Here is a 26,377-nt window from a genome sequence, read left to right on the forward strand (position 1 = left end):
ATATCAGCCTGTCAATATCCAAAAACAACCATGTTTGTGAGACAGAGTGACTAAAGATGGAAGTAATCTCAGACACTCTCAACATGTGCTATGTTAAGCATTTCTGTCACTAATCTCTTGGCCCACACTAATAGATCTCATCAGTCTGAACAGTCTGAAGCTACTATTGCTCCAACAGGTTTGGATCACCACTGTGGTGAAACCTTTCCTTTAAAAGAGATTAATGCTCTTTACATCCATTAAAGTCAATACATGCATCATACAACACACAAAAAAAAATCAGGTTTAATCCTGTTGAAAGCATGGAATGAAGAAAGATCTATTTGTACTGCTTTAATCTGGCTAAAGTTTCAGGTTTAGAATGAATGTACTGCCCTTCTTTGAAGTTGCAAGCATTTTTAAAAACAGTGAACTGCATCATAATGCAAAAATATCTGGGTAAGTTCAGCTGCTGAAGTCTACATTTATGTTGACTTGACCCCTTGCTACTTCAAGGGGTCACCTAAATTACCTCACTTGAGCTACAGAAGCAGAACATCCTTTAGCACCAGGCATCTGGGATTCCCCCAGAGGAAATGGTAAGCACAATTCGATGAGGACATGTTAAAACAGTATTATAACAGAAGGCTCCTCAAAAAGAACGCAAAATTCTCTTTAGTGACAATGATACTGAGAACTGCAATTATCATCAAAAGAAACATCTTGCTCAAATGTCCAAGCTAGTTTTTAAAGCATTTTAACCTATACATTTACTGTATTTTGTCCTCAGTTAAGCTGTATACTACTTCCAATGCACAAGCCGGAAAACATGACCAAATAGTATAAGCACTCATGAACCCTGAGCCCTGATCCAAAGAGTTGTTTGCGCCTGGGACGTGCTCCGTCAGTAACACATGCTCATGAAGCCTGCCAATCCTCCTTCTCCTCATAACAGTTTACTTGTACTCTTATTCTTGGATCAATTCCCAGAGAATTATGAGACAGACTGCAACTTGAAGCTGAAGTTATCTGGCCAAGGAATAGATATACATCCCATTTGAAAAACTCTATGTAAACAGTGCTTTAGATCACACCCTATTATAGCTGGGGCATAAATATGATTCAGGGCTGAGAATGTGGGCGCATTTTATTAGCTTTCACCAACTATGAGGCAGCGCTCCCAGAAGGCAGTTCGCAGGCTGGAATCTTATTTAGACCTTTAAGAGAATTGGCCAGAGACTGTCAAAATCCAAGACTAGGTGTCGTGCTGGAGCCATAGCTGCTTGGTTGGCCAAGCTTAAGCAGGTAAGGGGAGTGATGCTATACACAGAAAACACAAAGGCTGGAATGGGTTAAAACAAACCTCACAAATTCTTCAGAGGAAAATCAGCCTACCATAAATAACATGAATGTGAACCAAACAGATACCTGCAACGTGCTGACTAGATAAACCCAATGGGAAAAACACAGAAGCGCATGTTCAAATTCAACTCCTGCTGCCATAACAAGTATGTGCTTTTGCAAGCACTTCAGGGCTGAAAAAAATCAAATCTGTCCCTCTAACTGGGAAAGTTATTTACATATAGCAGATGTCAAAGGTCTAGAAAGTTGCTTTAAAAACCATAGCAAACATTAAAAATACTCCTAAACAATAAAAAATTACACACTTTTGATGTTTCAAACTCAGCCCAATAAGAAAACTAGGCAGTCCATTAAAAGCAACAGAACTGGTGCAAAAAGAGAAAAATCTGTATGTTTTCTAGCAAAAAAAACCCCACATATTTACATTGCAATATGTAGTTTGTAGGAGATAAGAGCAATACAATACCTATTAAAATCTGGACCCTGAATCTGGTCTAGGGATCGACATATTTCAGATATACAAATACAATACCCTCCATAATGTTTGGGACAAAGTCAGAATTTTTGATTTGCCTTTTTACTCCACAGTTTTAAATTTATACTCAAATAATTAATATGCGGTTAAAGTGCACATTCTCAGATTTTAATAAAGGGTATTTTTTATACATTCTAGTTTTACCATGTAGAAATGACAGTACTTTTTATACGTAGCCCACCCCATGTTTAGCACTTTGTTGCATATGATCTGCATGCAATGACTGCAATGACTGCTTAGAGCCTGTTACTGCTCGACATCAACAGGTGTTATCTTCTGTGGTTCTCTTGTTTTTTCAAAATAAACACTTATTTAAATTTTAATTCTATCAGTACATTTCAAATAAAGTTGGGACAGTAAAGCGTTTACCACTTTGTAATGTTACCATTCCTTTTCACAACACTTAAAATACATTAAGGGACTGAAGACACCGAGTGATGAAGCGTTTCAGTTGTAATTTTGTCCTGTTCTTCCAGCAAAAAGGTTTTACATTTTTTAAGGTGTGCAACAGTGCAGGGGTCTTCGTTGTTGCATTTTACGTTTTAAAATGCGCCACGCGTTCTCTATTGGTGACAGAACGGGACTGCGGGCAGGGCAGTACAGCACCTGCACCCTCTACTTCCACAGCCGTAGAAATTTAACCCTCCTGTAGAGGGTTAAATTTCCAAATGCCTTCCCATTTTTCTTTGAGGAAGATTGTTTTTAAACATTTCAAAACTTTCTCAGGCATTTGTTGACAAACTGGTGATACTTGGCCCAACTTTGCTCCTGAGAAATTAGGCCTGCGCATTCCTAGCCCTAAACTGTCCCCATCCCAACTTTTTTTGGAATGTGCTGCAGGCCTTAATGGCAGGAATGGATGCATATTTACAAATGAACTGTTGACCAGACAAAACATGAAATATCTTGTGTTCATACTGTCTGCTATGAAATACAAGTCAAAGTAAATTGTAAAAGGTATTTTCTTTTTTATTTGCATTTTCCATACTGTCCCAAATGTTTCTGATTCGGGGTTGTAATAACGTCCCAACAGTTGATTGTATGCAATAAAGACTCTTTATTAAAATCTGAGTAAATGTAAACTGTTTGAGTACAAATTTAAAACTGTGGAGTACAGAGACAAAACAAAACCATGCATTATTTTAAATCAGTCTTTGATCATTGGTGGGGTAGTACTCAAAAAAGTAATCCATTACAAATTACTAATGACTTTGCTCAAACTGTAGTGGAATTACTTTACGTATTTCTTCCAGGTAGTCACACTGCTTTATGTCTAAGTTACTCTCTAAAACCCATACAAATCTGCACCAACTGGTAAATACAGGGGGGGTCTTTACTTAAGCATGTATTGCGGAACCGCAGAGAACGCTTGGACACAAGCAGCTGATACTGCATCATACATCAAGCAAAATGGCAACAGTTTAAGCAGAGTTGTAAACAGAAAAGCTAAATTGGTACAGTAGTCACTAAATCAACTGGATGATCAGGTACAGATTAAAATAACTTGACAGTCAATGTAAGTGAAGGGCCACTTTGTCATAACTCCTTACTTTAAGGTGAAAAAAGGGTCTTGACCAAACCTCAGTGGTTTGAATAGCCCTGCAGTATTGCTTAAGTGCTGGAAATCAATAAGAGTGAGTCATGTTTACTTACAAGCTCCCTCTTCTGGGCAGACTGAGCTCCTTCTGGAAAAGAGAGAATAAAGAGAAGTGTATGAGCTTATAGTTATTTCCCCCAAATTTACATAAATAAACTGTTTAAAGTGCCCATATCCTAAATATTTTTCTTGCATATATATTTTTCCCCTGAGCACCACTTATGACATTTATATACCAAAAACAGCCATAATTCATTTTTTATATGACCATTTTCCAAACTCTCTTTATCCTAAACCTGTTTTTGTTACTGTGACTTTAAGACAGATGTTGGTAAATGTTCTGATTGGTTGCCCTTTATTGTGACTTGTTCAAAAAAGCTGTCCATCCTGAAATACGCCTTTAGTGTGAATGGGTGTAGCTTAAATGTTGTAGGCTAAATAGGTAGATATATCTAAATGCTTTGTTTTTCATGACTTCACAAATAAAAAAATGAAATCAAAACAGTCAGGTTTTTGCAGTTTAGTTTCTGTACGTGGACTGTGTGGACTGGGGAGCAAAGAGTATGCTTTATAACTTTATCATTAGTTAAATACCACAACAAACTGTTTTATCCAAAAAAGTGAGGAAAATTGTTTTGTTGTAGTGTATAAACATTGTTAAAGTTTCAGTTCATACTGTTCATCTTCTCAGTCCATATAGTCCACACAGTACAGTCTTCTCTTCTGAGCAGCTGTAAACACTGGTGTGGCTATTTTTCCTTGGCGTCAGTTCTGCTGTATGCGTTTGAGCCTGAATGTCAGGTCAACGTTTTCTCAACATGGCTTGCTGTGCGTTGTGTGAGGCTGTGCCAAGCTTGCCTGAAGTAGACAATAAAGATTGTGTTACAAGATTGCATCACCTTGTAACACAGAAAATGGCTGCAATTCCAACAAGGCGTTTCAGGCAGCTGAGAAAAGTGGTTTCTGTGGGCTAGAGTTAATCCCTCTGGCGTGTACATTGAGCGCTGTAACTCTGCAGATTATTTGCATGCAAAAAAGCTATTTAACACACTATAGGAAAAGAAAAAACCAATAAGCATAATACGTCCTCTTTAATTTCACTTTTCTGTCCCTTATATGGTTGCTTGACTTCTCTCTGTCATTTTAGCCATTATTTTTAATCATCTACACTTGTATCAGTGCTTTAGTTAATTAGAATCAAACATGTTCTGCAGTGGGCAAAGCTGTTAGCATGCTAACTTAGCTAATGCTAACCAACCCCTCTCTCCTAATTAGCAGTACTAATAAAGGGATAAAGTTGGAAAACAGCCATGTAAAAATTGATTACCATTGAGCTTGGTACATAAAACCACATAAACCTTACATACAAAAGTGGACCCCGGAGGGAAAAAAATGAAATACGAGAATAATGTAAGATATCGGACCTAATAAAATAATATTTACATTATAGACTCAGATCCAATCAGATACTTGTTACTTTGCAGGTACTATACACTTGGGGCTGTTTACAGGTTGTTCATTTAATCTACATGAATAATTAGTTATAACTGCATTTAAAACCCATGCAGTTGTTTGATGCTGTGGAAGCACTGAAAGTTCTCAATAATAGACTCAGAAATAACATAATTTATCTCAACAAAGATATATCATTATATTGCAACATCCTACAATGCTACCTACAGCCCAAACACATTTATAGGGCAGTCTGCATGAGATGAAGCGTGTAAAAGATGCAGTTAATCATTCATGCCCAAATGATCTTCTCCAGCACTGCCTCAGGGGCCTCGTCTACCTTTGTTGGGTTTCATTCATAAACGCAGTGCTGGAGAGCGTGGGAAGTTCCCTGAGTATAGCTTCTCAATGGAGACCTGGATCAGTCCAGGAATATCTCATCTTGGACCGCTGACCCAAACAATTACAATGTGCCAGCTTCTTCACCCAGAACTAAGAACTGTGAATGCACTACAGGCCCGCGTGCACACACACGCACCCACACACGCGCGCACACACACACACGTCCCTTGTCTGACCATTCATGGGCTGCTATGACTTCACCGTTCTGGCTCTTTAGTTTAGAGTGGTGACCCACTTTCTCAGTGCTCCACATAAAAGCAGTGAGACACAAAGTCACTATGAATAATTAACCTCTGCTCTTCATGCAACTCTCAACTCATGCTTTGGGGACATACAGATAAAACCTAGAGCACAGCTTATGAAGCAATTTTAACAGAAACTAAAATTTCATAAATGTAGTGTTTGCACATACTATACTATATGATCTGCATTGTCATATGTTTGTCATTAAAGACAGAGTACATCACATTTTCATCAATAAAGTCCTCAATCTTACTGCTAGATGAAATTCTGTTGATGCAGATTTCCAGCCTGCTCTTACAGGGGTGCAATTTTCAGAAGGTTCCACCAGAGGGGGCATTATCAATAAATTCATAAAGAAACAGTCAGGCAGTGATGAAGCTGACTGTCACATTCAAAGAATCCTTTAAAATATGGATGTATTAGGCTTTAACCTGACATGATACAATTCCGACTGATAAAGCAACGATTCAATATTTGTATTTTAAATGTTACTATGTTAACCACGCAATATAGTTGTTCTCAGTGACATATGATCAATATGCAGTTGCATGCGAATGTTCAGTGTTTGGGCACTCCTTATCAAATTATACATTCTGTTGATTTGCTGAATCAAAAGAAATTAAGATATCATGTGCATGGAAATATGACATATTTCTACAAATGTTAATGTGAGATTACTCACGATTCGCAGCATACCACCTCATCTGCCAAGCATAGTGGAGGCAGGGTTAATACATGGGCATGTATGGATGCCAATGGAACTGGTTCCCTTGTATTTTTGATGTGACTGTGTCAGCAGAATGAATTCATATTCGTTATTTTATTTCAACTTCAATATACTGTGGTAGACGGCTAAAACAATACCTCTGTCCTAATCTTTATGGACCAGACTGCATTTTTTTTTGTCATTTATTAATACTGCCAAAACTAAAAATCAGGGATGTCGTGTGTTATTACAAACAGCATACTGGTATGCATGATATATATATATATATTTCCACAACTAATCTAAATGGAAGTATTATTACACCCTTACTTTAAATTATGTCACATGACTACATGACAGTAAAAAGGCTGATATAAGAACCTGACAGCAAATTAATTCAGAGAAATCATATTTTCACTCCAGCTTTCAGACAGAACCAACTTACTGTCATGAAAATAACTTGTTAAAAAGATGAGACAAAGAAAGGAACAAAGATCTATCCACAATGAGAAGTCTAAATGCACGCCCCAGCTGGTGTTCAGCCGAATAACACTGTCACCAAAACCTCATTGCTTATTGTCAAGCAGTAGCCACCAAACATTAACATTCCAAACTGATGACTCAAAAACAACCTCCACGTTTTAAAAATTCTCTTACCATGTTGAGAGGTTTTAGTATGAGAGCGTAATACACCAGAGGGCCAAAACACTTTAACAGCCAGCAGTACTGTGAAACTTCTGACGCACTCTTTCTACCTCCAGCTACTCCAGATGGCACTGCGGTGCAGCCGCATGCGGTGTAGCCTTGCACAGTTCAAACGTAATGAGGTAGAACATGCGGGAAAAACGAGCCCAGTAGGACTGAGCTGCCGACGTTGTGACCGAGACAACACACGCAAGCAGGGCTTAGGGGCCGCCAAAACACACACTGCACTTAACTGCTTAACATGAATAAATGCATAACCAGTCATAAAAGTCATGCAAACGGAAAAGAGGGATTTTTTTCTCCACCATATTTGATTATGAAAGTGTGGAAACCTGTGGTAAGAGGTAAGAGCACTCGAACAAGACCGCACTGCACAACTCAGTCTCTAAACATATTTTTAGGTGAAAAGCAACTTACCACCAGCTCACCTTTTCACACATCTAGAAATAAAACACACACGATAAATAAAAATACTGTAGCGCTTTAAAATGTTAAAACACTTCAGTGATGCTGTAGCCTAAAGAGATTCTTCATGAACAGTACCTCAGTTTGCAATAAAAGTAATTGGTAACACTTTATTTAGATGGTCCGCTGTAGATGCCTTGTTAATGCGCAGTATATCTTTAAGTAACATTCAACTAAATATCAATTGAATGCAACTGAACTTGAAGTTAAGTGTCATTTGGATGGTCCACTGCAGATGCTTTGTAAATGCTTAGTGTGGCTTTAAGTAGCATTCAACTAAAAACAAGTTCAGTGTGAAAGATTTTATTAAACCTATCCCTAACCCTAAACCTAACCTTAAACCTAACCTCAAGGCAAAACCTATACGTACTCCTAACCTTAACCCTAATCATAATGTTGTTGATAATCAACTGAGTATCACCAGAAAGTTTGTTAATGATTTAAGTATCTGAAGCTTATTAATAGGGGACCATCCAAATAAAGTGTGGCCAAGTAATTTATCAATAAATTATATGAACATCAGAATATTCCTTTTTTTGCTGCTTTCATTACCAACAAATGGCCAACACTGCTGAAAACACTTAGAGAAAAAGGCAATTGTTTATGTTAAAAGAACATAAAAATCTGCAGGTTTTCAGCACTTGTAACATAAAAAACAGAAATGACTTGACTAATCCTGTTTATCTGTGATCAGTGACCACACAAATCTGGCCCAGAATGAGCGTTCAGCTGTCCGGCCATCTCCCTCATTGGCTGGTCCAGGTGTAATGCCGGGGTAAATGAGAGAGGCCGTGCCCGGCCCAGAGCTCATTTTCTTTCTACAGCCAAGAACTCATGACTTAACGAGCGCGGTGAACGATTGTATACGTCATGCTTGTCTGTGATTGGCCCCCCAGCCTACTGTTTTGAGGGTCAGACTAGAGAGGGTCATGGGAGTGCTGGGATGGGCAGGATCTATTGAGATGGGCTTAGAGGGTACATTTTTTGTGCAACATATACAGATGGTGGACTGGCAGAGAATACCACATTTTCACAGGTCAAAGGACGCTGGAGGCAGACGAATTAGCTCATGTAGGGCAGATTTTTTATGACTAACGCCGATTTTAAGCAGATAAAATTATTATAATATTAAGCGTTGTCATATACTTCATCTTATTTTTCCATCAGTTCTCTTCATATATTATTTGGTATGTTATGGTTAGGGGTGCGGGAAAAAATCGATTCTTAGATGCATCGCGATGCGGCCGTGAACGATTCTGAATCGATTCACAAATGTCAAAAATCGATTTTCTAAATATTTAATTTATAACGTAATGTTGACGGAACGCAAAAGGCGGAACTTGGAAGTGCGGAAGTGCAGCGCCCGGACAGTCTGTAGTGGCACATAACAAAAACACAACTGGGTGAGCGAGAAATCCGACCGGCTCCCTCTGCATTAAAGCCAGGCTAGGTCAGGAGTCACAACACAAATGATAAGAAGAGCCATTTTGTCCTTTCAACAAATTCAAACCACCTTGGGAGCCACAAAATGTAATGTCCAGTATGTCTCAGTATGTGCTAATGACCTAGTATAGACTAAACAATATAAACGAAAACGCAGATTTACTTCGCTCTGCTTTAAGCTTCGCCTATAGCCGCTTTCCTCCCATCTCCGCCAGAAAACTTTTCCTCAGAAGTTGATCAGTTAAATGTCTCTCAACGTTCGACTGTTTTATGAGGCTGAAGTCGCTTCTTATTCTCCAACTTCTTGTTCGAATTTACCCGTTCCACCTTAAATTCTGACTGCGCCGAATGTAAATGCGGCACCATTTAAGGTGGAACGGGAGCATTCGAAAGAGAAGCGACTTCAGCTTCGCCACTTTTTAGTGTTTGACAGTCTCTCGTTGCAGATTTAACATACCAGGAAACCAACAGCAGCGCTTATAAATGCGAATAACGCATCGCTGCTATGTGACCTGCAGTTCTCAGTCGTTGCGAAACAGGGCTTTCGCGCTATGTTGCACACGACCCGTCTCAAAGACATTTTACTGACACAGCGATCCCCCCCCCCGTCTCTACAACGAGACCAAAACCGAAGTTATAAAATCACTAAAAAAACGGGTAGAATAGCTGTAACATGTACTGCGTGGACATCCACTGCCACTGGAACTTATTTCACCGTAACTGCGCATTTTATCGCATTTTAAGCAGCTTCTCGTGCTCCAAACAAGAGCACTGAATGAGAGCCTTGTAGTTCACTTGCCACATCACTTCCATTTGATTTATTAATGATAGATATTGGAAGTAAATTCATTATGGATCATTACAAATACTTTGCTTTAAAAGTACTGAGTCACTTAGTCACTTTAAAATGTATACTGTCTCTATATTCTGTATATATTTTGTGTATATTTAATATATTTCAGTTGGTTTTTCTTGTATTTTTATTTTTACTTATTTACTTTCTGTAGAGTGATTAGCTGAGCCTCACCACAAGCATTTCAATGCATAAATGTCCTGACATGTTATGCAAGTGACAAATAAACTTGAAACTTGAACTCAAAACTATATAGAGAAGAAAGATGCATCGAGATGCATCGATAATCGTTTTATAATCGCATCGCAGCCCTCTGAATCGTAATCGAATCGAATCGTGAGGTGCCTAGGAGATTCCCACCCCTAGTTATGGTAATGCTAAATGTTAGTGTTTTGTGATCAAATGTACCTGCATTGGCCTGATCATCCGGACAACTTTGATCGCTGGCGATGCCACAGCCATCTGCGACCAGGATTCCAAGACAGAACAATCGGCCTCACTCTCTCTCAGAAAGTACAATGGCCCTCCGTCCTCCCCCATCACTCAGCAAAGCTAGCCAATGTGGGCATCTATTAGCTGAGGTAGCATGTGGTAGCCTTCACCCTCCTAGCACTGGAAGTATTGTGTGACTGCAGCAGACCTAGCTAGTGGGTGGAACTGGACATGACTAAAAAAATGGGGGAAATTGGGGAAAGAAGCCTGTATTGCTGTGACTGAAGTGAGCAGGTGATGTCTCACAGTTTTTGTCTCTTTAACGTCCAGTATATGAGCTTGAAACACCTCACTGGAATTTCAGCCATTTTACTTTGTGACTAGACGACTCAATCTTGTAACACAATCGTTATTGCCCAACTCCTGGCAAGCTTGGCACACCCTTATACAATGCACAGGAACTTCTTCTGGAGGCCAAGAAAAGTTTGTTCAGTTATGTAGCAATGTCTAAAGGAGACACTGACATGACTTTCAGAACTTTCGGACTCTGGCTCAAACTGAAATGGTAGAAGTAATGCCATTGGAAAATAGGCACACCGCTGTTTACAGCTGATCCGGAGAGACGGGTCTGTCTACAGAATAAAAGACGGGAGGAATGTGTAAGGCATTACTGCTCTGGCGGTTAACCGATCAGAACAGTGTGGGTGAGCTGACAGATCAGAACACACTGGGCTCATTGGGAAAGGTGGCTTAAAGACAGAGGAGCTCTAACAGAGCATTTCAGAAAGAGGGTGAATAGGAATGTACAGTATGAGAAAATTAATGTTTTTGAAACATTAAAGCATGCAAATATATTCTGGTAGACCCCAAAAATAAAATTATGAACCCTGAAAATGAGCATAATATGTCCACTTTCATGACACCGATTAAAAACCTCCCAGCCCACTATATATGGTAGATAAACCAGTCAATACAATAAAAACAAAGCATTTTACAAGCTGCCAGCAATTTTTACTCCATTCTGAGAGGCTCTCTAGCCAATGTTTACATCAAATGTCTCCAATCAAGCTGTGCACTGTCAGCTGACACTGCTGCCTGAACACTCAAGTGATTTCTCTGTCTTCTTGCAGAGCTGCAGTCGAAAGCAAGACTGTGAGAAGAGAAACAAAGAACTGAAGGACTTTTTTTGATATAATATAATTTTTGAATGAAATAGTTTCACGGGGAAACTGCTGGCCCAGGTTACCAAACGAATAAAGTTGCTGATTTTTTTTAATGCAAGACCAAATTCATTCTGCTTACAATCTTAAATCTAATACTTTAGACAGCTAGAGGTTCTGATACCATCCATCATTTAAGTCCATATTGGTTAGTAATGGACAAGTGTATCCTGACTTTGATATTTAAGTATCCATAAGGCAATGGACAAACAGTTAATGGTGACAAAGAAAACACAATGCGAAAAAAGGAAAAAAAAAAAAGAAGAAAGAAACAACATTTAGTGTCACACAAAGGATTAAATTTGAATGTTTTATTATTTAACAACAGTCATGGGAAATGGGCAGTTGTGTCGAATGCATCTTCAGATGAACTAACGCACTACTAACATTAGTTCACTCCTAACATTATAACTAACCAGAGCAACATTATAGGTTAATTGTCTTCTAAACAAGTTATTTACTTCTCATTGGACAATGTGGCAACATTTTACTTTTTGGGAGAAATATATTTTCACTGTTTCTGGAACTGGCTATCAGCTACAGTAATTAGCCTAGTTAGCAATAAAAGTACACTACCTGTGCCTTCTCAGTCACATCCTTAAAGGTTTACCCTATTATTTCATATCTTCGATTATAATAAGTACCATTGTGTGATCTCACTATTACCTAAGACTTTTTTACAGTGAATCCTTGTTCATGTTAACATGAGTTCAAATATCCAGAAGTATTTGCGTTGTTTTCTGCCACACTGCGAGGCCGCAAGGCAGGTCCGTTAATGATGGGAGTGATGTGCATGCACACCCAAACATACACACACGCACACGCACACACACACACACACACACACACACACACACACACACTCAGTCCATCCTCTCCTTACACACCTACAGGTAGTTACACTTGTCAGGTGGCTGTGTGTCAAACAAAGCCTTTTTGAAACATGTTGCAGAGCTACCTGGAATGGTTAAACAAATACTAAGCACTCATGCACATCCCTAGCTTGTAAATTACTTTGCTAATTATGGGCCCGTATTGACGAAACAAATAAAAACCCCACGAATTGAGTTTTAAGACCTCTTGACATTAAAATCATTGCTCATTTTCTTCTGATTTCTCCACACAAAGATGCTGGAATCACCATTAATCTCTCAACTCCTAAGAAAATGAAAGGTGAGAAAACTGATAAAAAGCAAAACTCTTGCTTGTTCCTGCTCCACAAATGAACCTTCAGGTATTTACAGAAAGTTTCAAAAAGAGCTGAGGCTTTTGAAGCTGTACACAACCACTTAAAACAACAAAATGATAACATGTTAGAAAACATTCACAGTCTAACCTCACAGTAAAACCTCTAAAATCTGTTAAAATGTTTTAACACACATCTTTCAATAACATTACAGTTTTTTTCTTTACATAATGAGTTATTAATATATAATGGAGTCACTGGTTGACCATTACAAAGAAACTCCCAGGTTCCAGTCATGACATCAAAGCTGCGGCAAAGCCATTTTAAAGACCTTCCTGTGATGGATGATTAATAATTCTCTTTAAATTAGGTGCGTTTCTCAACCATCACAAGATCAAAAGTGCATTAGCTTAACCCTGGAGAAATGCTGACTTGCATGACATAAGGGGCCTTCCCCTTTCTCCGTGCTCTGCTTAAAATATCCAAGCAGGGTACTGGGAGATGGGAGTCGTGCAGTGACAGCATCTTCTATTTGCGTGATGCCCCAAGGACAAAGCAGTTGACCTCCTGGGCAAGAGGAGCAATGTCTACATTAAGATGACTGATAAGATGTGTCCTCCTGCTAACAACTCAAAGCTATCTGCAAAGTGACATACTCCTTACATAATGCAACAAAAAACAATTAAGAATGAGTAAGACTGTCAATATTATGGGCTGACCGATATCAGTTAGGCAATAATATTGGAATATATTGAGGTCTCGCAGATTTATCGTTATTGGGAAAATCATGCAGATAAAGCAGCATTAACAAACAGAAGCCCTTGACAGGAGTAGGAATTTTCAAATTGTCGAATAGGCAAAAAGGCCTTAGAAATGCAGATGATATCATATTAGCCAATGACTTTGTTTCATTCTAAAGTTAATGTTAATGTTGTAATGTTAAATTTTTCAAATAATGACTGACAAATTCGCACATCAAATTTGGCTGAAATGTCCATCCCTAGATGGGAGTTCACCACCTGCACACATCTATCCATGTATATCTGATGCAAATAAATTTGAATTAAATTCAAAGTATAGTCATACGTGATGGTAAACTGAGGAAATTATTTTGATGCCTAATTGAGTAATCAGTGTTTTAAAAAACATTTATTTATTTAATTTGACATTTGCATGAAGTTTAGCCTACTGTTTTACTAACTGTTGCTAAATGTACTCAAAGACACACATTTGCACCTAACTAGCTGGCTAACAGCGTTTCAGTCTGAAAAACACATTTCCAAATTCTGATTAGATGTTGTTAAACCTGGCAGTGAAGTGTTGCCCAGAGGTGAATCATTTCACAAGTTTTCTGTATAAACTCTACTGTATTAAAACAAGAAGCAGATGACCCAAGCAAGTAAAAAGACAGGAAGGGTTGTTGATGTCAGATGAATGGCATTATTGATTGGAACATCGTTTTGCTAAGGCTTTAGTTTGACTGCCATTTCTGTCTATTTCAAGGAATCAGAAGATATCAAAAATAATTGTGATGCCAAAACTGATAAAACAAGGATTACTTAAATCAGTCAAGTAAATTAACTGACATAAGCCATCAAGACAAACATATAGGCTATTGTTTTTAATCAAATTTTCATGATATTTCATGATCCAGGCATTGGTTGAATTTAAATAGAGTGAAGATTAATTGCAATAATTTAGAGAATTCAGAAAGGGCACTAATTGGATTCAGAGTGTGCATTGGTTGGATTCATTCTAAGTGGGCATTGGTTGTAGTTATTCAGAGCGGGCATTCAATGCAAAGAAACCTTCAGTCCGTACCACATGTGTTTCTAAGTACAAGAGGATGTTATTTCATTATGGTTTGAATTTGATGTTATTTTTGATTTATTTGTGTACATCCAGTTTTGTTTTGTGGAAAAAAACTCCTTGACTTGTAATATTTCCAGTAATTTAAGGCCTGACTTGAAGAGGACTCTGTCTCACTTTTATTTGCACAATTTACATCCTGACTCTCTCTCGCTTTCATTTGGCCTCGGCCTCGACTAGTCATGGTCTTGGACTCGTCTTGAACTCGACAAAGTGGTCTTGACTACAGCCCTAGGTCTACCACCCAATCCTAATCACTGCTACTTAAGTAAAACGGCAAAGTTTTTAAAGCTTTTAACGGGAAAAAGCATCAAATTTTAATCGATTTATCATGACAGCCTCAATAATAAAAAAACAAAAATTGAGTAAGTCTGTACATCAATTTTACAAATCATAAGCCAAATTTTAATACAGGGCATTGACAATACTTACATTCAACAACAGTTAATGTGATTTTAGTACAACTGGCAAACTAGTGGAATCCACTTAAAACAAAAATTCTAAAATTAAAAAATAATACAGGTCATTGACAATGTCTGAATTCAACAACAGTTAATCTGATTTTAGTACAGCACGCAATCTAGTGAAACCCACTTGAAGACACAATTTAACACTCTTATAGCTAACTCAAAAAAAAACAAAAAAAACAAAAAAAATATCCACATCAAAGCACCATCAAGGATTTGTGAAAGTTGGTGTAAAAAATTAATGAATTAATGTGTGAACACCCTCAGCAATGGATAAAAGACTGAGAATGTGTGCTTGATTTTACCTTTCCCTCATTTTTTGCTGTCACTTTCATCATCAAGAGAGACAACGAGAGGGAATGATGGCTGCCCCCATTCCCCAGCCCTCAGGTAATTAAAACACCAAAGTGTATTTCAAAGCCACTGTACAGGCGGGCTTCTAAGGCAGTCAAAGGCTGATTACTGGTCTCATTTGTGATACTCTGCTTTTTGATGGCTCTTACTGTAAAGAGCAGGGCACATTCTACAGATAAAACTTCACTGGTCTAGATATAAAATAGCCATACTTTACAGGACTTGTCATCTTAGACCATGTGCAGTTTCACATAAATCTGCGTACAAGATGAGTACTGCTGATCTAATAAAAGAAATGGATTTTAAATAAACTTGAACCTCCAGCAGAAATGAAATATGAGTATAAAACTTGAACAAAAAGAAACCTGTTACTCATTAGAAATTGTCCTTGCTTTTGGCAGTTATAAAACATATTGAACATTTGGTGGCATGAAGAGACTGGAAATACAGGCATTTGCTTTTCGGCACAGTTTTATGGCCTTTATGACAGCTATTAAGTACTATTCATATGAGGTAATTTTCCATGCATTCGGTACAGTAAAAAAATCAGAGATAACCCTTAATTTATTTTTTAGCACCTAGGGGATATATTTATTTCCTTTTCTCAGTAACACTACTATATTCTTTCAGAACCGTACTGTTGAGTTCAGTTGTTTCACTGATGTAAAGCAAGAGATGAATTTGATTTTATCCCATCTCTAAAATATGTGCTGTGACATTTTCTTTTTTACATTTTAATAACTTTTTCACCACCAGTTTTGGAAACTTTTATTTTTTCACTTTTCCTTTGAATTTCCCCATCCTCGTGCGAACTGATTATGTTATATCTAATAGCTCATTAATAAAAAAGAACTCCATGACTGGTTTGAGAGGAAATTAAAGAAATGAAAAGTGGTCTCTGATTTGTGCACAGTTCTGTAAGTGACTCTAATAAGGTTGCCACAGACTATTTGTAGTGTTAATGAGCAAATCACACAGGACAAGAGTTACATACAAGTTACAAAGATGTAAGGATCTACTTGATTTACCTAGTTTGCTGTCTTTAGTGAATGCAATGTATCATTAGTATTGTCATTCGTAAGGAGTAGCTAAGTAGTTTAAAACCAACTATCAAAATTGCCACATAAAATCCAACTAGAGGGGTGTTGTATCTCAGCAATATTACAGGTTTGAATATTTGGCATCATACAGTTGAAGCTGGCCAATACATCTCAGCTTCATTTGGGCCACAGAGGACAAAAGGAAGTTTCCTCAAAAAAACTTCAGAAACGTTTTTTTTCCACCATAGGATATGACAGACTATTTATGAATGTCAGATCACATGGTACTGATTTAATCTGGGTTACTTCTAGATATGTGTTTTACAGGAGTTTAAGGCCGCTGTAATCTCTACAGATGTGAGAGTGTGCAGTCTGCAAAACAACTAATTACAGATTTGGATAGGACTAAAATCACAGAAATGCGCTGGTAATCTACATCTAATCTAATCTAGTGCTACAGTCTCAGTATATATTCTCGTCTTCACTACAATGGCACACCTTGTTTCTTTCCCCTCTTGAATGGAATGCAAGAGTTGAACAGCACCTCTACAGAGCTTTTTTTTCCAAGAAGTTGGAAAGGAAGGAGGAGGAGCCCTGTCCTTTTTTAAGATCCTCGAAGAGCGAAAGAAGGGCAGGATTCTTTATTCTCTGAGCATGTGGTACTCTATATAAGCAACTGCAGCTCATACTACAGTCTTCAAAGAGCAGCTCTTGAGTCCGGGTAGGGGATCAATTTGAGGTTGTGAGGATCAATCCAGCTCCTAATGCGGTTCTGACACTGCCATATCATGTTGACCTACAGCAGAACACTTTCATCTGCCTCAGAGCCACTGTTACTCCTGCCCTCAGTATCACTCCTGACAAAGGTCAGGCCTTACACTGCATATGACATCCATAGTTGTATGACGCCAAGGAAAGCAATACCATCTTCAGTTGTTTTTATAAAATTCTTTAGTGACCTTTGCCATTAATATTTATATCATGCTGAAACCAATCTTGAAGATGTCATTGATTTTTTTATAGTTTCTTCTGATCTTTTTTACAATGCATACAGAGCACCTTGCAAATGTATTCAACCCAAGTCATTAATTTATCTGGATTACAAATGAGTCCGAGTTTATTCCAGCCAGAAATTTCATTGAAAACCAATAAGCTGTATAACAATGAGCTCTAAAGTCAAAATTTATTATTTGTCAGTAGATCTTAAAAAAATAAATCAAATGCTGCTTGCCTAAGTATTCTACTCATTCAGGCGAGTATTTGATAGAACCACCTTTTGCTGCAAGCTTTAAGTTGGCTGGGGTACGTTTCTACCAGCTTTGCACATTATTTGGAACTGATTTTCACCCGTTCTTCCTGGCAGATTCAATTGCTCCAGGTTTGTTGCTGGTTGGATGACAACTGTAAACCACAATCGTCAAACAGTGCCACTGATTCTCAATTGGATTGGACTTGGCCCTTGTAGAAGCTTAGGCTTTGTGCTTGGGATCACTGTCCTGCTGAAAGGTGTAGTTTTTCTCAAGCTTTAGTTCTTTAGCAGACTGAATCAAGTTGTCCTGTAGTAGTTCCGTGTTTTGCACCATTCATCCACCTGTCCTTTAAACATGCCCTGCCCCCGCTAAGGAAATGTATCCACACAACATGATGCTGTCCCTCCCATATTTTACTGTTGGAATGATGTTTGTTGAGCAACGGGCAGTGTTAGGTTTGTGTTGCACATGGCATTTTAAATTTTGGCCAAAAAGCTCAATTTTCATTTCATCTGACCACAAAACCTTCTCCCATATTTTACAGAAGGCATGCTTTGATGTGGTTTTCTTCAGTAATGGCTTTTTTCTAGCGACCCTCTCATAAAGGCCAGCTCTTTATACTGTTGACTAGTGAACCTTCACTCCAGTCTCAGCCACTGAACTCCATCTCCCTTTTAGAATGATTGTTGGCCTCTCTATGGCTTACCTCTCAAGCTCCCTTCTTGCTCTGATGCTGAGTTTTGAAGGATGGCCTTGTCTAGGCAGTGTCTGGCTGGTATGCCGCAGCTTCCATGTCCTCACAACTGATCCAACAGTGCTCAGTAAGATATCAAACATTTTGATATTATTTTGTGGTCTTTTCCTATGTGCATGTTTATAAATTTATCTTTAATTTTCTTAGAGCGCTATTTGGTCTTCATTTTCACAGCTTTCCTTCAGATTTACAGTCTGACCAATGCTACCTCAATTAAGGGGATTTTATTCCAATAAAATATCATGAACCCTTTTAATGATTTACAGGTAGAGACAGTGTGTGTGACAGTTTGTTAGTTAGGTTAATATCTTTCATCTGTGTAAACTGAGAGCTTCCACAGCACAAGGGTTGATTACTTATGCAAACAGCAATTTTCAGTTAGTAATTTTTGGATTTTTTTCTTATATAAAACAATCTATCAATCACTCTAAATGAATTAATTTTGAGAGTTAGTCTTTTAAAATAAAACAGCACAAAATATGAGAGTGTCTCTTGTAATCCAGATGAATCTGACGACTTTAAACTTTTCTAACAAAAAAACTACAGCATGCTTTTTTCTTTCCGTGTTGTATGCATGGGCTGTCTGGGCTCCGATCTGGGATCTGAAACTTCAGTCCAGGTCTTACTTCATTTATTTACTTACAAGCAGCAGTCACAACAGCCCTGAAAATGACTAAGCGTGATACTACACAGGGAATACAGCATCGGAAGCAGTATTTTTCATTCTTTTTTATAGTTCAATGTTTGTTTATCATGAGGTCTTTTCCCACCAAGCTGTAACAGATGAATAAAGTGGATGTGGTTTTTAACACACTAGAATTTTCGTTTCTTTGTAGGACAAACACTAAGAGGAAGAAAAAATGGATCATTGAGCAGTAACAGTGACGAAGAAGCTGTCGTATAAGAAGCTGACTTCAGCTTCATCACATTTTTGCTGCACTCAAGAGAAGCTGCTGTGGGCTTTACATACACTGACCTTTATCTGGTCAGGGTTAGAAAGCAATATTGACGTCTGTCTATAGAGTGTTCGGTTCTGTTTTTACTATTCACCCAATAAAAAGATTTTAAATTTACTTTAATTTGTTAAAAATGTTTTTATGAAAAGTGAAGTGACAACCAAAATAATACACCATTGTTAATCTACAAAAAATACTTAAGCATCCAAAATGGTTTTAATAAAAAAAAAAAAATTACACATAAATGCACTATACTGTGATGTATACTGAAATCATCAGTAATCTTAAATAATCTTAATAGTCAACCGTGACATGAATTTCTGCACATACCACCGACCACAAACTACAATACATGTAAATCACAAAATTATTAGTCTATTCATTTTTTTCATTTTGACTTATGTACTGTTTATGTGAAGTTAATCTACCATGTTATGTGTTCTGAGTTATTGGTGATTCAATAAAACCCAGAAATTTTTCCCCAATTTCCACCAATTGTAACTGAAAAACTGAAACCGAACTATGCTTTAAAAATCAAGGTTTGAACCAAACAGTGAATTTGGAGAATCGTTACACCCCTATATGACAGTGCCATGTTTAAAGTCATTGAGCTCCTCAATACAACCCATTCTACTGCTAATGTTTGTCTATAGAGATTACATGGCTATGTGCTTAATTTTACACACCTGTTAGCAATGGGTGTGGCTAAACACTTGAACTCAATAATTAAGAGTGATGTACGCATACTTCTGGTCACACAGCATATATATGATGCCACAAATATCCCCAGACAATGCAATACACAAACAATGTAAACCACATTAATACTAGCCTCCTTATCAGAGAGGCTGAGCCAGGTTTGTTTAGTCACATTTCAAATTAAATAAAAAAATTCAAAAGCAGCAGTCCCTCGTCTACTTCGCGCGTCAACTCAGTTGCATCTGAAGAAGTTCACTTTGTTTTCTAGGCAGCGGACACGGCTGGTCTTTCGGGGTTAGCCTTAGCTGAACGTGGACACCAGAGTGACTGCTGTTCTTCCTCTCACACTGCCTGAGAAGCTACCTCACTCGGTCAGTTGCATCAGACGACACAGTCGGGGCCTCGTGTGCGAAACAAGCTGTGGACTAGCTGGTCCTGAAGCAGCATCAGGAGTGTGTGGGATGCACATACACGACAAATGATTTTGACGAAATTTGAGACAGCTGAAGCCGGCTTCTTATTCAAAATCCCTGTTCCACCTTAAATGGTGCAGCGGTTATATTCCGGCACTTATACAGGTACAGAATTTAACTGCTGCTCCATTTAATGGGGAACAAAAAATTCAAACAAAAGGTCGTGGAATAAGAAGCTTAAAGAAACTTCAGCCTTATAGCAATTCAGACACCAAACAATGCTTAGGCTTGTTTTTGCCAAACCCACAGGGCTTGTGTTAAAAAGCAATACTAATATAGGTTTATCTACATATTGTTCAGTTTTGTTTTCACTATTTTGCACAATAAAAATATTTAAGAATTATTTTCATTATTAAAAATGGTTCTTATTAAAAGTGGAGGGACATACCAGAAAAACAGGCTGTTAACTTTTAAAATAATGTTTTATTTGTAAAAAACAATGTGCATGTATACATATATATATATATAGAGCATAATACACACCATCATATATACCAAACCTGACAAGAGGTTTTAAATATACTATAACAACAATTGTTGGCCATACAGACCACTACTGCAAGAACACACAAGATTTTATTTTCATGGATATTTCTATTTAGTGCTCATGCAAGGTTTAAGCTCAAACTGAACTTTAACTCACAAGCCCATGTATACGTGCGCTTATACTTTTGTAACTACTCTAAAATCGGATTCTGAATTCTTTTAGTGTCCTCTGAGTGTGTGAGTGCTTTTGTGAGTGCACGTACTTACCGGCCAAGGCTTGGGACTCCTACTGCTAGATTACCACTGTGTCCACCAAGCAGATAGTTGGCATATGCCATGCAGCGCATACAAATATGACTTAGATGGTCTGATAACTTCCAAAGGAGCTGCCCACACACAGTGGACGAGTGGAGCCTTTTGATGTGGGCATGAATATATTGAGGTATCAAGACAGCACTACTCTGTAGAGTCAACAGAACTGCTGGACCTGCATTCTGCATTTCAACTGAATAGTATGAAGTGTAAGGCAAAAATACATTCCCACAATAATAGCTCTCTGGTAAACTTAAATAATGTAAATCTCTTATTAGCAGCTAATTAACTGATTTCACAGTACACTGAGTGTCAAAAATATTTTGGTATAACATGGCACCTAATATAGGACACTTAGTGCCAAAAAATGACATACAAAAAGATGTGCATTCATTGCAATTCACAAGCTCCCCGTACAGACACAAAATGCTTCGGCTTCATCAATCACAGTTACTGAATAACGATCCATCGTCATACATCTTGTACAATGATGCATTGAGTTGTCAGTGTCAACTCCAACGCATGTAGCTTGGATGCCCGAATATACAAATAAATCGTAAATGATGTGAGTACCGTCCAAAAGAAAAATACAAAGCCGACAACTCAAATCTCATTCATAAATGTGCGTTTACAGTATGACATGTCTGGATCAGCCTTATTTTCCGTAAAAGCTCCCTATGAATGCCAATACTTGTGACTATGTTTATACATCTACGTGTACTACACTGCGTTATCCACACACACATAACAGCCATTTCAGCTCCACTTACCATGTAGGTAGCAGTAGTTCTACAATTACCGACTGCAAAATGTGATAACCCCTTTCACTCTGTTCTTCAATGGTCAGGACCCCCACAGAGGATGTATTATTTAGCGGTGATATGTTAGTGTGTGTTATGCCGGTAAGTGTGGATCAGACACAGCAGTGCTGCTGGAGTTTTTAAACACTGTGTCCACTTCCTGTCAATTGTATTAGACACTCCTGCCTTGTTCCTCCACTTTGTAGATGTAAAGTTAGAAACTATAGCTCATCTGTTGCAGCAGTTTGTGTTAGTTGTCCTCTAGTCCAGAGGTTTCTAACCTTTTTTAACTCGTGGCCCAGACAACAGACCACACGGACCGACCAGATCATCTAACATGCAAACAAATATTATTCAATGTAGCCTGTCAGTTTTACTTTATTTTATTTTTATACTAGAACACAACTCGATAAACATTAAAAAAATAACTGAGCATTTTTTAACACTACTACTGATGTTTGGCATCCCCTAGTGCTGAATGATACTCTGAAGAAATGTCTCAGTTCAACAGGTTTAGATGCATATTTATTTAGCCTCCAACTGAAGACAATTTGTTTGGCTTCAAAGTTTTTTTTTTTTTAAAGAAGACCACTCAGTGTTCAGCACAGAGTTGCAGTTACTCATTTTCTGTTTTCGGGCGTGTGAAGCCTAAAAGCCTGTACACACCGAACGTAATTTATGTGTGCGGTATTTTCAGACAACAGTAAATTAATTCAACAACATGTATAACTGATAACACTTTCACACCAAATGTATTTTTTTTAAACTGAAAATGCAACATTATTTTATTTGTGCTCCGTTTGATATTTTTAAACTTGCGCCAGTAACAGGATTTGTTTGTTCTCTGCTTCTCACAGACAGCATTAGCATCTCCACAATCAGTTAAAAAAAAGCTCAGCTCTCATAAAGTTCCAGTTCCTGACTGAAATAGTGAAACTATCCATGCTCCTTTGTCACTTGAAGACATTCTGCCTGTTTGTTTGTTTGTTTTTGCAGCCATGTGATAAGCCTCAGTACTCACTGCTGTATTTTCTTTGGTTCTGTTTATTCTTGGTTTTCTTGGATCAGTCTGAGATATAGTGTTTTACTTGTAGGTGGTCCAGCCTCAGAATCTTTCTTTTTGTTTTGAAATACCCTGTTTATAACCATTTATCCATGATGGATGAATTTCATAATGAACAAAAGGAAAAATGACTTGCATTGAAAATATAAACATCATTATCATTGTGCCAGACTGACGAATGAGGTTGACATATGATGTTCTATTTATGCAAAAATAAAAATTTAGTCATTAGTTATTTTTAAAATAACATCTGGTTATATGTCTACACCTTATAAGAAAACAGCCAAAGCCCCCTAGTACCACCCACAGACTGAAAATCACTGTTCTAGTCCTTTATCAGTGGTCACAGGACACTGCCCACAAGATGCTGACCATGGGATGCTGCCCATAGGATGCTTTTTGCTGGATATTTTTAGTTGGTGGACAATTCAGTCCAGCAGTGACACAGACGTGTTTAAAAACTCCAGCAGCACTGCTGTGTCTAATCCACTTATACCAGTGCAACACACATTAACACACCACCATCATGTCAGTGTTACTGTAGTGCTGAGAATGATCCACCACCCAAATAATTACTTGTGGTGGTCCTTAACATTGAAAAACAGGGTAAAAGCGGGCTACTCAAGTTGCAGAGAAACAGCTGGACTACAGTCTGTAATTGTAGAACTATAATGTGCACCTGTACTGTAACTGATACAATTGACAAAGTGTGAATAGAAAGTAACTGATGAAGGAGTCAGTCTGTGTATATAGTCTATTTTTTGTTTTTTCACTTACTTCCTTATGCAAGTGCATTATCTTACATCTAATTTGTTCAGAAATATCTTATTGTAGATGCACATGAGAAAGAAATGTGCAAGACAGCTCAAGTGTGTTCTGGCAATTGCTTGTGTGAATACTGATACCAACAGATATGACATAATACTTAGAGTTGGTGGCTCTGGGTAATTTACTGGTACTTAACCAGAATAACATTTATATACATATTAGGAAGAAATGCATGCTTTAATTGAAATTAATCTAAAAAAAAGACCCTTATCAAACATTAATTGAGACAAATGCACTGCACAAAATGCTGCGACTGATTGCCATAAATTGTTTTAACACCTGGCAAGCCTAACTCTCTCTCTCACACACACACAAACACACACACACACACACACACACACACAATTACAACACACATGCACACATTACATGTATTCAAGGTTGCCTGTAGAATAATTATCACTGTTGGGGGAAAAAAAGAAAAACACAGAAAGCAATTAGATGTGCAAATCTCATTAAAATGGGAGAATGGCTGCGCCATACCTAGTTATTTTTTTTATTTATTTATTTTTTTTTTATGATACATGCAAACCAAGCTAAATGCAACCAAACAAATGCCAGGTGAGGGCCTCAGGAGAGCCCTGTGCACGTTCAGTCACTGCAACTGTAATTACATAGCTAACACATGAGTGCTACTGTCTATTCATTCTAATCACAAGACACTATCCACCGCCTACTTCAATAGGTTCGGCTGGCAAAAATAAATCCCCCACAGGGAAAGGCATGGCTGCATACAGGGGCATCACTAGAAGTTCACGGATAAGGGGGCTAAGCCTGTACTATATGTACTAAATATATTATTCAAACACACAGATTTTAGATCAGTTCCATCTCTGTTGATGCAATCAGAAAGAGCATGATTTTGCTCTCTAGGCATGTTTAATAAGCTAGGTGACCGCTGCATGGTCATGGTGACAAATATTATATTTTCTCAGTTAAAATAAATTCAGTTTTAATTTTAACCAAAAGCTTATACAACTGTCATGCTCTTTCTTCTTGATTACTAACCTCCACCAGTTCCACTCCTTCAGTCCCGTCAGTCAACTTCGGCTTCTTTTCCTCCCTCACTTCCTGTGTTTAGCATTACATTAATTCTATTAACCTCAGATTTAGAAGAACTCAAGGAGATTATGATCAATTAATTTATTATTATTATTATTATTTTAAACTGGTAAACAGCATTCTCATCTAAATGGCCTTCGACCAAGCTGCCACCTTCATTTCCATCTACAGGTTTATTAATTGAGGGAATTGAGGGATATAAAACTGCATTATGATGATTTTCGCACAAAACTGAAGTCAGCTTCTTTTCTGAATTTTCTGTCCCACCTTTAATGCTGCAGCAGTTACATTCTGATGCCTCGCAACGGGAAAATTCTAACAAGAATCTGGCAAATAGTAAGTCAGCTTCATCCTCACCTTTTTCACCGACATTAAAAAAAGAAAAATCCAGCTATGCTGACCATAATTTGCCACAAATCCATATTGTATTGTATTCACTCTTCTTCACACTGTTCCATTCTGTATATTATAGATTTTAATAAGGTCTAATGTTTATTTTAGTGAGCTTTTAGATAAAATCCTGTCTTCAGCTCGCCTAACAATTACTTTGCAGTGTATAACCAGACACCCTCCCGCAGGTCTGATATGACTGGCTTACAACGTATGAGGTCTGATATGATTTGCCGAACATTACGTTAGCTACTCTCTGGTAGCAGCAGAGGCAGCACTGCATTAGAGCTGCAGCAGCAGCGCCTCCACCAGGTCGGGCCCTGCTATTACAGTATATTCTGAATGAGAATAAACTATAGATCATTTGGACTAGAAATGTACATTTACTTAGGAAGGGGGGCTAAATAGCATTTAATGGGGGGGATAAAGCCCTCCTAAAATTGGCCTAGCAATGCCAATGGCTGTATAGCCAGAAGAGGTATGTAACTATCCCTTACAAGACTATAGGGTTTCAAATATGGAATGTTTAAGCATCCATGAATGAACATAAAGGGCACACAAATGAGAAGGTGTTGAGAGGGAAAGAATGAATGGCACTGATACTTTGCCACTGTGGAGTCACTGATAGTGTTTGAAGAGCAGTGATTATGCCAAATGTGATAGATAAAAGCAATCAAATGCATAATATATGTAAAATAGAGCTGTAAACTATTTCAATCATGAATCGTGATATATAGGGAAAAAAAACACGATTTTCATAAGGTGAATACAGTTTCCAATCTTCATCACTCCAATCAACATCCAGTGAGAGCAACAGTGGCTGCATGTTACAAGTAAAGAGATCATTTCTATCAACAACATATAAATGTGAGCACTAATTAAATGCACTAATGGCATTAAACAAATTGGCACATTAATAATTTATTGCATTAACTTTGACAAACCTAATATGAAATATTTAGAAGATGCTTAAAAATAACTTCTTAGCTGAAAC

The 26,377-nt window shown here is 37.8% G+C and overlaps 1 protein-coding gene across 8 annotated transcripts in view; it reads right to left on the bottom strand.

Moving 5' to 3' along the window:
• Positions 1-26,377, bottom strand: part of mast4 (microtubule associated serine/threonine kinase family member 4) — a 144,356-nt gene that overhangs the window by 58,530 nt on the left and 59,449 nt on the right. For 5 of the 8 annotated variants that reach the window (XM_036580243.1, XM_036580231.1, XM_036580233.1 and 2 more), the window contains one exon: positions 3,530-3,561. In XM_036580243.1, the coding sequence (XP_036436136.1) occupies positions 3,530-3,561 (32 nt within the window). Of the gene's footprint in view, positions 1-3,529; positions 3,562-7,409; positions 7,422-26,377 lie in introns of all 8 variants that reach the window. The other 3 variants (XM_036580230.1, XM_036580229.1, XM_036580232.1) reach the window with 1 other exon arrangement.

Source organism: Colossoma macropomum, unplaced genomic scaffold, assembly GCF_904425465.1.
Source record: "Colossoma macropomum unplaced genomic scaffold, Colossoma_macropomum, whole genome shotgun sequence".
NCBI classification, from domain to species: Eukaryota; Metazoa; Chordata; class Actinopteri; order Characiformes; family Serrasalmidae; genus Colossoma; species Colossoma macropomum.